Raw genomic sequence first — 12,263 nt, forward strand, 5'->3', positions numbered from 1 at the left:
GGGCCCCGGGCGTGTAGCGGGCGGCCGTGCGCGGAGGGAACCTGCCCCGGGTCCCTGCGGCCGCTTGTTAGAAGAGCCCCGGAGGCCGTGGGGCACCCGGAAGCCGCCCCAGGTGGAGGGAAAGCCCGGCTCCATGTGCTGAGGCTGAGCTCCCCAGCGCCATCCGCGTGAGAAAGGCGTGGCGGGATCAATGTTGGTGCAGTGCCGTGCTCCCCTTGGCATGCCTTTTGCAGCCCCAGTGTCCCTGGAGCTGTAGGCTTTGTGGTTCTCTGAAGCCTAACCCTAACCCTAACCCTACTGGCAGCGTGGGGCTGAGGCTGAGGTCCCTGGTGCCATCACTTGACCTGTAGGTCCCCAGCCTCAGCCCACCTCTGCCATTAGTTAGGGCAACAATTTGTTCTATTTGTGCTCTATAAAAAAATCATAGACAACCTTGCTGTACCTAAAGGTAAACTTAAGCCTAATTTCTTGCTGGCGAAAGGTTGCTATAATATTCTGGGTGAACTGGGTCATGGTTTAACCCCAGCTGGCAACTAAACCCCACACAGCTGCTCACTCACTCCCCCACTGTGAGATGAGGGAGAGAATCAGAAGAGTAAAAGTGAGAAAACTCGTAGGGTGAGATAAAGACAGTTTAATAGGGAAAGCAAAAGCGACACACGCAAACCAAGGAATTCATTCACTACTTCCCGTCGGCAGGCAGGTGTTCAGCCTTCTCCAAGAAAGCAGGGCTCCGTCATGTGTAATGGTTACTTGGGAAGACAAACCACCATCACTCCGAATGTCCTCCTCCTTTCTTCTTCTTCCCCCAGCTTTATATGCTGAGCATGACGTCATATGGTATGGGATATCCCTTTGGTCAGTTGGGGTCAGCTGTCCCAGCGGTGAGCCCCCCCAACTCCATGTGCACCCCCAGCCTGCTCGCTGGTGGGGTGGGGTGAGAAGCAGAAAAGGCCTTGACTCTGTGTAAGCCCTGCTCAGCAGTAACTAAAACATCCCTATATTATCTTTTCAGCACAAACAAAAAACATAGCCCCATACCAGCTACTATGAAGAAAATTAACTCTATCCCAGCCAAAACCAGCACACCGGGTTTTACCTGGTGTTAGTAAAGTCTGCTGTTCTCTTTATCAGTCCTCTTGATAGTTAAGCGATTAATACTCTGCATTTGTTATCTGTGTTTTCTAGGTGTCAGCTCTTGCTTATAATGTTCATGTCTTTACTCAACAGGTTCTTCACTTTCAGGTAGATCAACAGCCTCACCATGTGTGGTATCTGGGCCCTGTTTGGGAGTGATGAATGCCTTTCTGTCCAGTGTCTAAGTGCCATGAAGATAGCACACAGAGGTCCTGATGCTTTTCGTTTTGAGAACGTCAATGGATTCACCAACTGTTGTTTTGGTTTCCACCGCCTTGCAGTTGTTGATCAGTTATATGGCATGCAGCCTATCCGGGTGAAGAAATTCCCATATCTGTGGCTGTGTTACAATGGAGAAATCTACAATTTTAAACAGGTAAGTGTTGTATGGATCATATGGCTTTTTTTTTTTTTTTTTTTTTTTTTTTTAAATTTTTTAAAAATTGGGGTTTTTTGGAAAAGTTTTAAAAAATGGACAAAACTAGTGGATATTTGGAAAATGTTTAAAACATGGTGAACTAGAATGTCAGAAACATTTTTAAAAGTTATCAAATGACTAGTATTTAAAAGGAAGTAAGTTATCTCAATGAGCTGTGAATCTGTGGTGCCTTAGATAGTAACATACTTAGTCTTTAATACTGAAAAATCACTTTTTAATAGACAAGAAGGGCAATAAGTATTTGTATCTTCAGATTTGATCAGTTTAAAATAAAGATGCATTCTTCGTTATCTCTTGGGGAGGGGGATTCCAAGCCTCTTTCTCCCCTTCTCTCTTTGTAATGCAAATGCTTTTAGACTGTGTTGCTCTTCAGTTATTTTGGGTCATTCTCCAAGCTGTCTGGTATTGCATTTTTATTTCTGCATATTAATCTAGATGGGATATGTCCCTTGTAATGTATTAGTGTATAGCATGCCTGCTTATGTATTTAGGTAAAAGCAACAAGCGCTAGGGAGATGTTTCCAGTATGCCACCAAAGTCCTTAGGTGTCTGCAGCTTAAGGCAGATGCTTTGTGGGGTTTTTGAGAGCCACCTACGCAAGTCTCCCGGGCACAAAACAAGCAGCAACTCTGTACTTACTTCCTAAAGTGTCTCAATGTCCCTGATGGGTGTGATACTGCTGCTGAACATCGTCTGTGTGCCTCAGTCCTTGTGCTGAGATGTCCATGCAGCCTGTGTTACTTGCCAAGGGAAGTGATTCAGATCATCCAAATTTGGCATATAAAGCAGCTTACAATTGTGACTGTTTCTGAATCGTGCTGAAACTGATTGCTTAAAATGAATCATAAACTGAGCGTGGTAGTATCAGAAACGTATGAATAATCTGAGATGTCTTAGTACTTCTAACATCACATTTTTGAAGTCAGAGTCAGGCTGCTGTCAGTGATGTCAAGTGACATCAGTAACGTCATTGGGAATTTGACTGAATAGGCAGGAGATTTTTTTTTTCCCGATCTTTTAAGTATCTGGCTGTTTGAAATGTGAGATACACTTTGCCCTGCAGTCCATGTGAAATGTATTGTACCAACAGTCTGTAATACTTGCTGTGTTTTGCATTGTGGTTTTTCTGCTGTTGAAAGCAGTAAGAATTACTCTTAATCATGCTACGCACACAATCCTAAGGGGAATTTAATTATGCAAAGCTTGCATTCCCAGTTGTTCTCACTAGATTATGTACGCTCTCTCTTTATAAAGAGATTTTTCTTTCAGGCTTGTGGCTGAAACCTACCTAGGAAAGGATCGTTGGTTAAACAGGCATTTTGTTTAGGGCAATGACTTAGTTATTTTAATATTGACTCAATTTGATCCAAGACTTTGCCCCATAAATAACAATTAAAACCAAAGAATTTAAGTTAAAATACTAAAGCATTGGTTTTGTGGGATTTCTTGGCTTTTTAGTGTTTTATTGAAACCCCGTCTTTCCCTCTGTCTGGTAGATGTTGAAAGGACTTTAGGAGTAGCATCACAAGAACATGAAAATATTTGGTCTGACTTAAGTCTGACAGCTAATTTCTTCCACCCCCATTCCATCTGCACAGGCAGAGCGAAAAGGTTAGTTTTAGGAATGGAGGAAGATTAGGGAGAAAGAAATTCTCTGTGCATAAAAAAACCACTGAGGAATTGCAGTGACTGCATAAGTAAACCAAAGTTTATTTCTGAAGTACTTTACTCTGCAGAGATGTTACCAGTGTCTATATGTTTTGGGGTGGAGGGCCTTATGTAAATGTCATTATTATCTGATAAGAAAGTGGCACCGATTGATTTGAGACTACAAAAAACGGTGATGTTGTTTCTGGTCCTATTTTGAGTTGGATTTTTAGAAGCAGTGGCTGCCAGCTTCTGCCATTTGTCTCTGGGAGATGGGGAGGCTAGTGCTTCTGAAGACCAGGGGCATGGGGTTGCTGTTTGACATCCTCAAATAGAAATGTGTCCCTGAAAACTTGCCATAATGTGAATTGCTTAAGACTGCAGAATCAATCTACATTGTCTGAGAGATGATCCCGGGTAATATTTTGAACACAAAAGTATAATTTCCTTGTTTGGCGGAAATGTTTTTATAACTTTTGGACTGTGATTTTACAAAAACCCCTTAGTTTTCTTATTAAAGAATTACATGAATGGTGTTGTTTTTTCAGTTAATAAGCGATGTTTGCAAATGCTTATTCATGTTTTTCTTTATATTTTTTCTTAGTTGCAGAAGCAGTTTGGATTTGAATATCAAACGTTAGTGGATGGTGAAGTTATCCTTCACCTTTACAACAGAGGAGGAATAGAACAAACAGCATCCATGCTAGATGGTGTATTTGCTTTCATCCTTCTGGACACTGCAAACAGAAAAGTGTTTCTGGCGAGAGATACCTATGGAGTCAGACCACTGTTTAAGGTGCTGACTGATGATGGATTTTTGGGTGTCTGTTCTGAGGCAAAAGGTAAAATCAGTTGTGTTTAGTGCCTAAATAACCTTAGGTATTGTGGTCGGAGCCAAATTTCCTTGTCAGGCTTTTCTTCTAAGTGTGAAGAGAAAGTGAACAGTAAGTTCAGTAATAAATGAACTATATTTAGTAGTATAAGAACTACACATCATTAAAACAAAACCCACAGACAGTAAACCTCTAAGGTGTTTAACTGTCCTTAATATCTCTAAAATAACTTGCTTATTTAATTTTATAATTCTTTGTGTTCTGGCATCATGGCAGTATTGAGCCCAAGATGTTTTATGTTACCCCAAAGTTAAATGCAGTCTATAGAGTTAGGCTAGATTTATGCTACGAGAAATTATATTAGAATTTGTTCCTGGTGTTCTATGGTGAACTGGGAGATAAGGGCACAAGAACTGCTAAATCTGTAAAAGCCAAGAATTTCAAAAGCCTACTGAAATTTCCTGCAGCATTGGGTGATTTTCTAGTGACACTTATTTTATTTGATGATGATTTTTTTCCTTTGAGATAACACAGCCACTAGTCTTTTTTTTTTTTTTTTTTTTTTGAAGTAATTCTCTCTAGTCTTGACACTTGCATAAACAAATCCAAACAGTGCCAAAAGGGAGTTTATTGCCTAAAATGCACTTTGGCTAAAATTGACTGTCACGATTACTTGTGTCTCTCCCGTTTACTGTATATCAATTTTATTATCGGACTCCAATGTAGGTTGGCTCCTCTAATAGTAGTACTAAGTACTAGTACTAAGAGCTGTACCATCTCTGCTTCTTGGGAAGGAAGAAAGGAAGTGTATATTTTAAGGACTGTGTCCTATAACCATCACAGTGAATTACTGGTCCCTCTCTAACAGCAATTCAGTATCTCTTTTGTGGAGTTCCTTAAGAGGCATCCAGGTGACCAGCAGATGCAAAACATCCTCTTTCACAAGAGGAATGGAAATGAGGTTTGGCCACAAGTCTGATTTTTGGCGTTCATTAGCAGGGGTGTAGATCAGTCTGGAACTGACGAGTTACGAAATCACTAAATCAGTGTCAATTAAGCAATCACTTCAGTGATGTAGTTTTATTACAAACCTGTTGTTAGCTTGACTACACTTAATTTTAAACACAAAATCAGTTACTAACTATCATTTGAATTCTCATAAGCATATTACACCTTGACCTGACTACATCATGTAGTCACTTAGAAAAGTGCTCTTCTTAATGCTTGCAGGAATAAATTGCTACTTACCAATTAGTAAAATTTGCTGGCTTCCTTTCTCTGCTATCTGCCTCAGCTTGAGGTGGCTCAGATCTAAGTGTGCAACCTGCCAGAAGCAGAATCATGCTCCAGCCAGGGCAGACTCAGACTCAAAATGATATTTTGATGATCTTTGACACGAAATTTAGGATCTGGTATTTGTATATAGTTTTAGTACAGAGGCTGTTGAGTGAGGTATAACTTAACCATCCTAGGATAAGAACTCTTGACTTTTTTTTCCCATTTTATCTGTAGGACTTATCAACTTAAAGCATTCAACATCCTTATGTCCTAAAGTGGAACCATTTCTCCCGGGTCATTATGAAGTGTTGGATTTAAAGCCCTCTGGCAAGGTTGCGTCAGTGGAATTAGTAAAATTTCATAGCTATAAAGATGAACCACTCCATGCTGCGTGTGATACAGTGGAAACTCTGCCTTCAGGTAGTACAGCAAAGCATTTGCTACTTATTCTGATTAAAAAGTGGAAAAATTACAATCTTTGAATATAAAATTTGTATTGATTGGTTTTAAAAAGTGCCATTTAAAAAAAAACTGGAAGAACCTTTATAATGTAGGAACTTGAGAATTGTTTTTGTAGGCAGTCATGTACAAAGATATTTGAACTTGCATGCCCTCGTTATCAAAGGAAATTCAGACAAATATCTTTGTTTTCCTAATTTCCTGCATAATCCAGCAAAGTCTAAGTAACACTTCTTGGGGTGTTTTTTTTTTTCCCCCTCTCCTTTTCTGGACAGGCTTTGATCTTGAAACAGTGAAAAGCAACATCCGTATTCTGTTTGAAAATGCTGTTAGAAAACGTTTGATGGCTCACAGAAGGATTGGTTGTCTTTTGTCAGGTAAGTAAAAAGAATCACAATTCTTGTGTCTTCTCTCTCTTTCATCCATAATCTACCAGTTAGAGCAAAGTATGCTGGCTGTTCTGCTGAGATGCACCTGAAGTGATCTGAATCTTTATTTGCTTTTTGGTTACAGAGAACGTCTTAGTTTGTGATAAAGTTTTCCAGTTTACAAGTATCTTGAAAGTCTTATGCTTTTTAAGTTTACTCTGGGATGAAATGTTGGCTTGTTGAGATGCTGACCATTTTTTACTAAGAAAGAAATACAATACTCTTATTGAAAAATCACCCAATGTATTCTTAAACATATAAGATTTATGCTTAGGCTGGTGTCTAAAAAGAAAATGTAATTATTACATTCGCTGTGCACTGAGTGAACATAGAAAAAGACCTTAGCATATTCAGCTAGCAGGAGGAACTGACATTCTTACTTGTCACCTTCTTTGCTTTAGCCTCCATCCTAGACTGTCCTTGATTCACCAAATTACAGGGGAGCATCTGGACCAAAATTATTTGCCACACTCTTTTTTCAGATGAGGTAATAGCTTGTGGTACAGGAAGTTGCTCACTGAATTGGCTGTTACCAGATCAGTGTTACAGAAGTGCTTTACAGAAGGAAGGCTTTGTAGCCATGGGGCTGACATCTTATTTACTGTGTTTTTGTAGCACTTTGTACTTGTGGTTAGAGTTCTGATGCCATAGAATCATAGAATAGTTTGGGTTGGAAGGGACCTTTAAAGGTCATCTAGTCCAACCCCCCCCTGCCATGGGCAGGGACATCTTCAACTAGACCAGGTTGCTCAGAGCCCCATCCAACCTGACCTTGAATGTTTCCAGGGATGGGGCATCTACCACCCCTCTGGGCAACCTGTTCCAGTGTTTCACCACCCTCATCATAAAGAATTTCTTCCTTATATCTAGTCTAAATCTACCCTCTTTTAGTTTAAAACCATTCCCCCTTGTCTTATTGCAACAGGCCTTACTAAAAAGTCTGTCCCCGTCTTTCTTATAAGCCCCCTTTAAGTACTGAAAGGCTGCAAAAAGGTCTCCCCGAAGCCTTCTCTTCTCCAGGCTGAACAACCCCAACTCTCTCAGCCTTTCTTCACAGGAGAGGCATTCCATCCCCCTCATCATTTTTGTGGCCCTCCTCTGGACCAGCTCCAACAGACTCATGTCTTTCTTGTGCTGAGGGCTCCAGAGCTGGATGCAGTACTCCAGGTGGGGTGTCACCAGAGCAGAGTAGAGGGGCAGAATCACCTCCCTCGACCTGCTGGCCACGCTTCTTTTGATGCAGGCCAGGAGGCTGGATATGGTTGGTTTTGAACATCAGTAATTACACTCATTTATCATGAACCCTATTAAATGTGCATTTGAAAGAGAGAGAACTGACTAGGAGATACTGTTGGACCATTTCGTTACTGTGGCATCATAAAAAGTAGGAAGGAGATAAATGAAACAGGGAGATACGCAGAGTTGGAAGATCCCAGTCTCAGTAAAAAGCCTGTTCAAAACCCAAATTTCAGATATCAAATTAGAAGGCAGTCAGCAGCTCCTCAGATGCATGTGCAGAATGTATTAGTAGCAAAACAAAGTGCCCATGCTGGTATAATACCAGAGTGCTTCACAATTTGAGTATGCTTGGAGCATCACGGTTGGAGAAGTACTTTTGTTTCCAATTACAGAGGGAGTTCTGCAACTTCACAGTGGAAACTCAGGTTTTGATTTCCCTGATTTCCACATCCTAAGCACTCAGTTTGATTTCTATGCTCTCCTTTTCTCAGACTCTGTGTGTAATTTCTACAGAAGGAGATTTCTTTTACAAGGTAGCATGCCCACAAAGGGGATCGGGATAGGAATGAATGCTAATGCACTCAGCTGAAAAACCACATGCAGACTGTAGGAAACAAAGAGAAGAGGATTTTGCCTCGTGCTTGTCAGAACTGCAGGCAGGTGTGGGAGAAAGGGTACTGTGTTTTTCTCAGTACTTCAAAGGGGAGCAGCAAGTAAAACTAGTCAAGGATTAGTAGAATTAGTTCCTGAGAATAAGATGGAGCCTTAGAGTATATCTGGGCACCTTGTGCATCTCTTGGCTTTATTGTTTGGTTGTTTTTCAAACTGTTCAAGTCCTTCCACTGTCCTCCTCTGAGAAAGAAGAGGAGGAAAAAAAAAGAATGTCAAAATGAACTTTGAAGTGATGTTTAAAAAATTAATTCCACTCAAAATATGTGAAATGTTTTTGAAAAATGATTGGGGAAGAGTAGAATCCTTACACTAAACGTTCTGTTCTTTTGCTTAATTCTTTTTTTATTCAAACAGCAAACCAAAAAAAATTTACATAGTTCTGTCAGTAGAGTATCAAATATGTAGGTAAGAAGAGGATAGAGAGCAGTTTTGAAATGGAGAATAAATCCCATTATAGCAGAGTTGAGAAGTGGCATGTTCTATAGTGGTACAATGTTTTCAGAACACTTTCTGTGTATCTTGAAGAAGGATTTCCACTGATGCTTCTGACATCTAAAGTACTAACAACTGTTACAAGATGTTCCACTAAAGTTGCTTGATTATCTTGTTAAGCAGAGGTAAATGTGCACTTGTACAAGAAGTACCTTGGATTCATATGGCTTAAAAATGAAGCCCACTCATGAGATTCCACTGTCTAGATTCAGTGTCTTTAAGGGGAAATAAAAAAACAGTCAAACACCTAACCAAATAATTTGTTTTGTTGGCAGGGGGCTTAGATTCCAGCTTGGTTGCAGCTGTTCTTCTGAAACTGATGAAAGAACTCAACATCAATTATCCATTGCAAACCTTTGCAATTGGAATGGAAAACAGTCCCGACTTAGTGGCTGCCAGAAAGGTATAGTAAGCGTTGCTTTCAGTTTGTTCTGAGCTGCTGAATGCTAAGCAGTGTATATTAATGGTGCTAACTTCGTTTTATGGTATTAATAGTAATACTGAATATTCATGTATTGGTATGATGTAGACCAGTTTGCAGTAGATCATTTAGTACAACATTTGCTGCTTAGTTAAATCTTACGAAAGAGATAATTGAGCCTTACCTGTTTTCTCTTGCATTTGGAAGACTTTCGTGACAGACTCCCATTGCATTGTTACCAAAAGGACAGTACTTCAGAGTTGTCTTAATTCTGGCTTTGGGTTTTAGGGTAAATCTCCATGCTATGGTTCCTATACTATGGCGTTTGTATATATGTTAAGTACTGTAAGTTAATTGTCAGTTTACTGAATTAAAAGCCTTGTACAAACTGTTTGGCATCTGGGGTACCCTTTAGGTATCCAGGCTGTCATGGCTTTTGACCTGCTTTTTCTCTTCACTGCAAATATCCGGAGTATTTAGAGCCTCTACAGATTCTGTTATGCTTTGGGCAAGCAGCTGGATGGTCTGTTGTAATCATGATTGAACACTGTAATTAGGGAGACTATGTTTCCTCTGGTGAATGTACCATTGCAAGTCAGAGGGCTGCTACGGTATCGTCTTTTCTTGGCCTAATGTCATATAATTCTCATTGTGGCAGAAGGGAGCTGGTGTTTTCACTCAGCGTGTGTGTTTTAAACAATGTATGTTTAAAAAATGTTTTAATTGAAAAGCAATACATTATTGTGACCTTTTACAAACAGGTGGCAGCACATATAGGCAGTGAACATCATGAAGTAATATTTAATTCTGAAGAGGGAATTCAGGCAATAGAGGAGGTTATCTTCTCCTTGGAAACCTATGATATAACAACAGTAAGAGCTTCAATTGGTAAGATTTTTTTTTTTAATAGCAATCTTTGCTTTATATAGCCCAAATAAAATTTTATGCAAAATCATGTAGTCATCTGCAGGATCCTTCAGCTGTCACAGAACCTGGGAACTGGGACTCCCAAGTTCTGCTCCCTAGTCTTACCTGTGATACCACACTGAGGCAAAACCAGTTATTAGTTTCAAAGTTACCGACTGTACAAAACAATTGTTAAGAGCTGTTCCTGAAGCTTTGGGATGAAAAACAAAAGTTATATGAAGAAGAAATGTTAGATTTACAGGTCTAGGTTTTCTGCTCTGATAAGTATAAATCTTGGAGGGAGGGGGAAAATTTACAGGTTATCTGAGGTACTGAATGTTATGATAGCAAAACAATTATGATTACCTATTCCTTGCATAATTTTAATACTGAAGTGAAGTATTCTTTGTCACCCTCTAGTAACACATGTGCACTTAAGCCAGGTAGACTTCTTATAATGTGTGTTTGATTCTGAGAAATGAAGGGAGTCACCAGTAGCTTCTCACAAAGTCTTGCCAACCTGATAAGAATGAAAAACCCTCATCCAATGTGACCTTCTGTGTAATGCCAGCTACGACATTTTACCCAGTTAATCTTGTGTCAGCCTAAAACTTTGTAAAAAAGATTGGTAAGCCAAATAGGCAACACAGTTTTGAAAACCCAGATGCCTGAGTGGAATTTGGTACATGAAGATAGGATTTTGCAATGTGAAATATTGAAAGTGTTTCTTTGAAAAATAAAGCCAATTTTTCATCTGTCATCTTTCTTTGTGATTGCGGCTTAGTATGAGAAATAATGACCTAGATCCTTTTCATTAGATCTTTAATACTTTCATTATAAAAGCATATTGTTTGGAAAGATGTAATAAGGGGAAGGCATAATTCTGATTAATAAATAATTATTTAAAAAAAAAAATTTAAAAAAGGGCTTCATCCAATTCAACCCACAGAGAGTTAAGCAGCAACTTTTGCTGGTAGTTTTGTTCTCCAAAGCTAGAAGGTTTGTTCAGGACTATGCTGGAATTCATCATGTGCTTAATTTCAAACTGACTCAGAGCAACTCCTATATGTGTTCCCACGGGAATTCTCCAGTATTCCCAGGATCACAGACACACACATCTTTCTGATATTTTGAGGGCTAAGTATAAGTACACAGTTTAGAGGTATTTGCAGCACTTAGTTTGTGTGGCTGTTGATGGCTTTGAATAACAATGAGATGTTATTTTAGTATATTGCACTTGTTTGCTACAGAAGAAAGTAGTGCAGGAGAGAAACATCTACAATGCTAAATTTAAAACTGTACTAGCTGTATATGGCATCAAACACGTAGCTGTATTTTAATAACTCTATACTTCTTTTTTTTAAGGTATGTATCTTGTCTCCAAATATATACGGAAGAAAACAGACAGTGTGGTCATTTTTTCAGGAGAAGGATCAGATGAGCTGACACAAGGATATATATATTTCCATAAGGTAAATATGTTCACTATACAGAAAGCCCTTGAGCTGCTTGTTCTCCCCTTCAACAGAAAATCTCTACTGAGATTTCAAGGTGTGAAGTTTGAAAGTTGTCACACCTATATGTTTGCAGAGAATTTCTCCTGAGGTGGCATAAAATCCAATGAATTCAATTTAATCACTTGAAAAATAACTTTTTTAAACTTCAAAATTCCTGAGACTGTTATTTCTCTTTTGTGGTCTTTGCTAGTTCTGAGATCACTCAGTGATAATTACAACCCAAACACCAGACAGCAAGTAATGGTTCCCTCAGTGCAGCTGTTATTATGTCTGTGTGCTACATGCATATGTCTGGTTACAGGCGCCGTCTCCCGAAGAAGCTGCAGAAGAGAGCGAGAGGCTTCTGAAGGAGCTCTACCTGTTTGATGTACTTCGTGCAGACAGAACTACTGCAGCACACGGGTAAAACAGTCTCTTGGATGCTCAGGACTTTTGTGATTTAAAAGGTGTTCAGGTGGTGTTCTGTATTGGGGCCAGTCCTGTTCAATATCTTTATCAACAATCTGGATGAGGGGATTGAGTGCTCCCTCAGTAAGTTTGCAGACGACACCAAGTTGGGCGGGAGTGTCGATCTGCTCGAGGGTAGGAAGGCTCTGCAGAGGGACCTGGACAGGCTGGATCGATGGGCTGAGGCCAATTGTATGAGGTTCAACAAGGCCAAGTGCCGGGTCCTGCACTTTGGCCACAACAACCCCATGCAGCGCTACAGGCTTGGGGAAGAGTGGTTGGAAAGCTGCCCAGAGGAAAAGGACCTGGGGGTGCTGGTTGACAGCCAGCTGAACATGAGCCGGCAGT

The 12,263-nt window shown here is 40.0% G+C and overlaps 1 protein-coding gene across 1 annotated transcript; it reads left to right on the forward strand.

Annotated features, from left to right (window-relative positions):
- Positions 1-1,227: 1,227 nt before the first annotated feature.
- On the forward strand, positions 1,228-11,910 carry LOC104069967 (asparagine synthetase [glutamine-hydrolyzing]). Its single transcript, XM_009581372.1, has 8 exons — positions 1,228-1,513; positions 3,828-4,065; positions 5,569-5,754; positions 6,069-6,170; positions 8,900-9,027; positions 9,807-9,933; positions 11,317-11,423; positions 11,770-11,910. Exons 1-8 carry the CDS (start codon positions 1,265-1,267, stop codon positions 11,872-11,874), a joined length of 1,242 nt encoding a protein of 413 aa, XP_009579667.1. The 5' UTR covers positions 1,228-1,264; the 3' UTR covers positions 11,875-11,910.
- Positions 11,911-12,263: the final 353 nt, after the last annotated feature.

The sequence above is a fragment of the Fulmarus glacialis genome, unplaced genomic scaffold, assembly GCF_000690835.1.
Source record: "Fulmarus glacialis isolate BGI_N327 unplaced genomic scaffold, ASM69083v1 scaffold31917, whole genome shotgun sequence".
Taxonomy (NCBI): Eukaryota; Metazoa; Chordata; class Aves; order Procellariiformes; family Procellariidae; genus Fulmarus; species Fulmarus glacialis.

Bases quoted from the DNA above. Each gene is read 5' to 3' on its own strand.
- LOC104069967 (XM_009581372.1), top strand. From the start codon at position 1,265: ATGTGTGGTATCTGGGCCCTGTTTGGGAGTGATGAATGCCTTTCTGTC. The intron at 1,514-3,827 runs GTAAGTGTTGTA...ATTTTTTCTTAG, and splicing joins AAATCTACAATTTTAAACAG to TTGCAGAAGCAGTTTGGATT. The intron at 9,934-11,316 runs GTAAGATTTTTT...CTTTTTTTTAAG, and splicing joins AACAGTAAGAGCTTCAATTG to GTATGTATCTTGTCTCCAAA.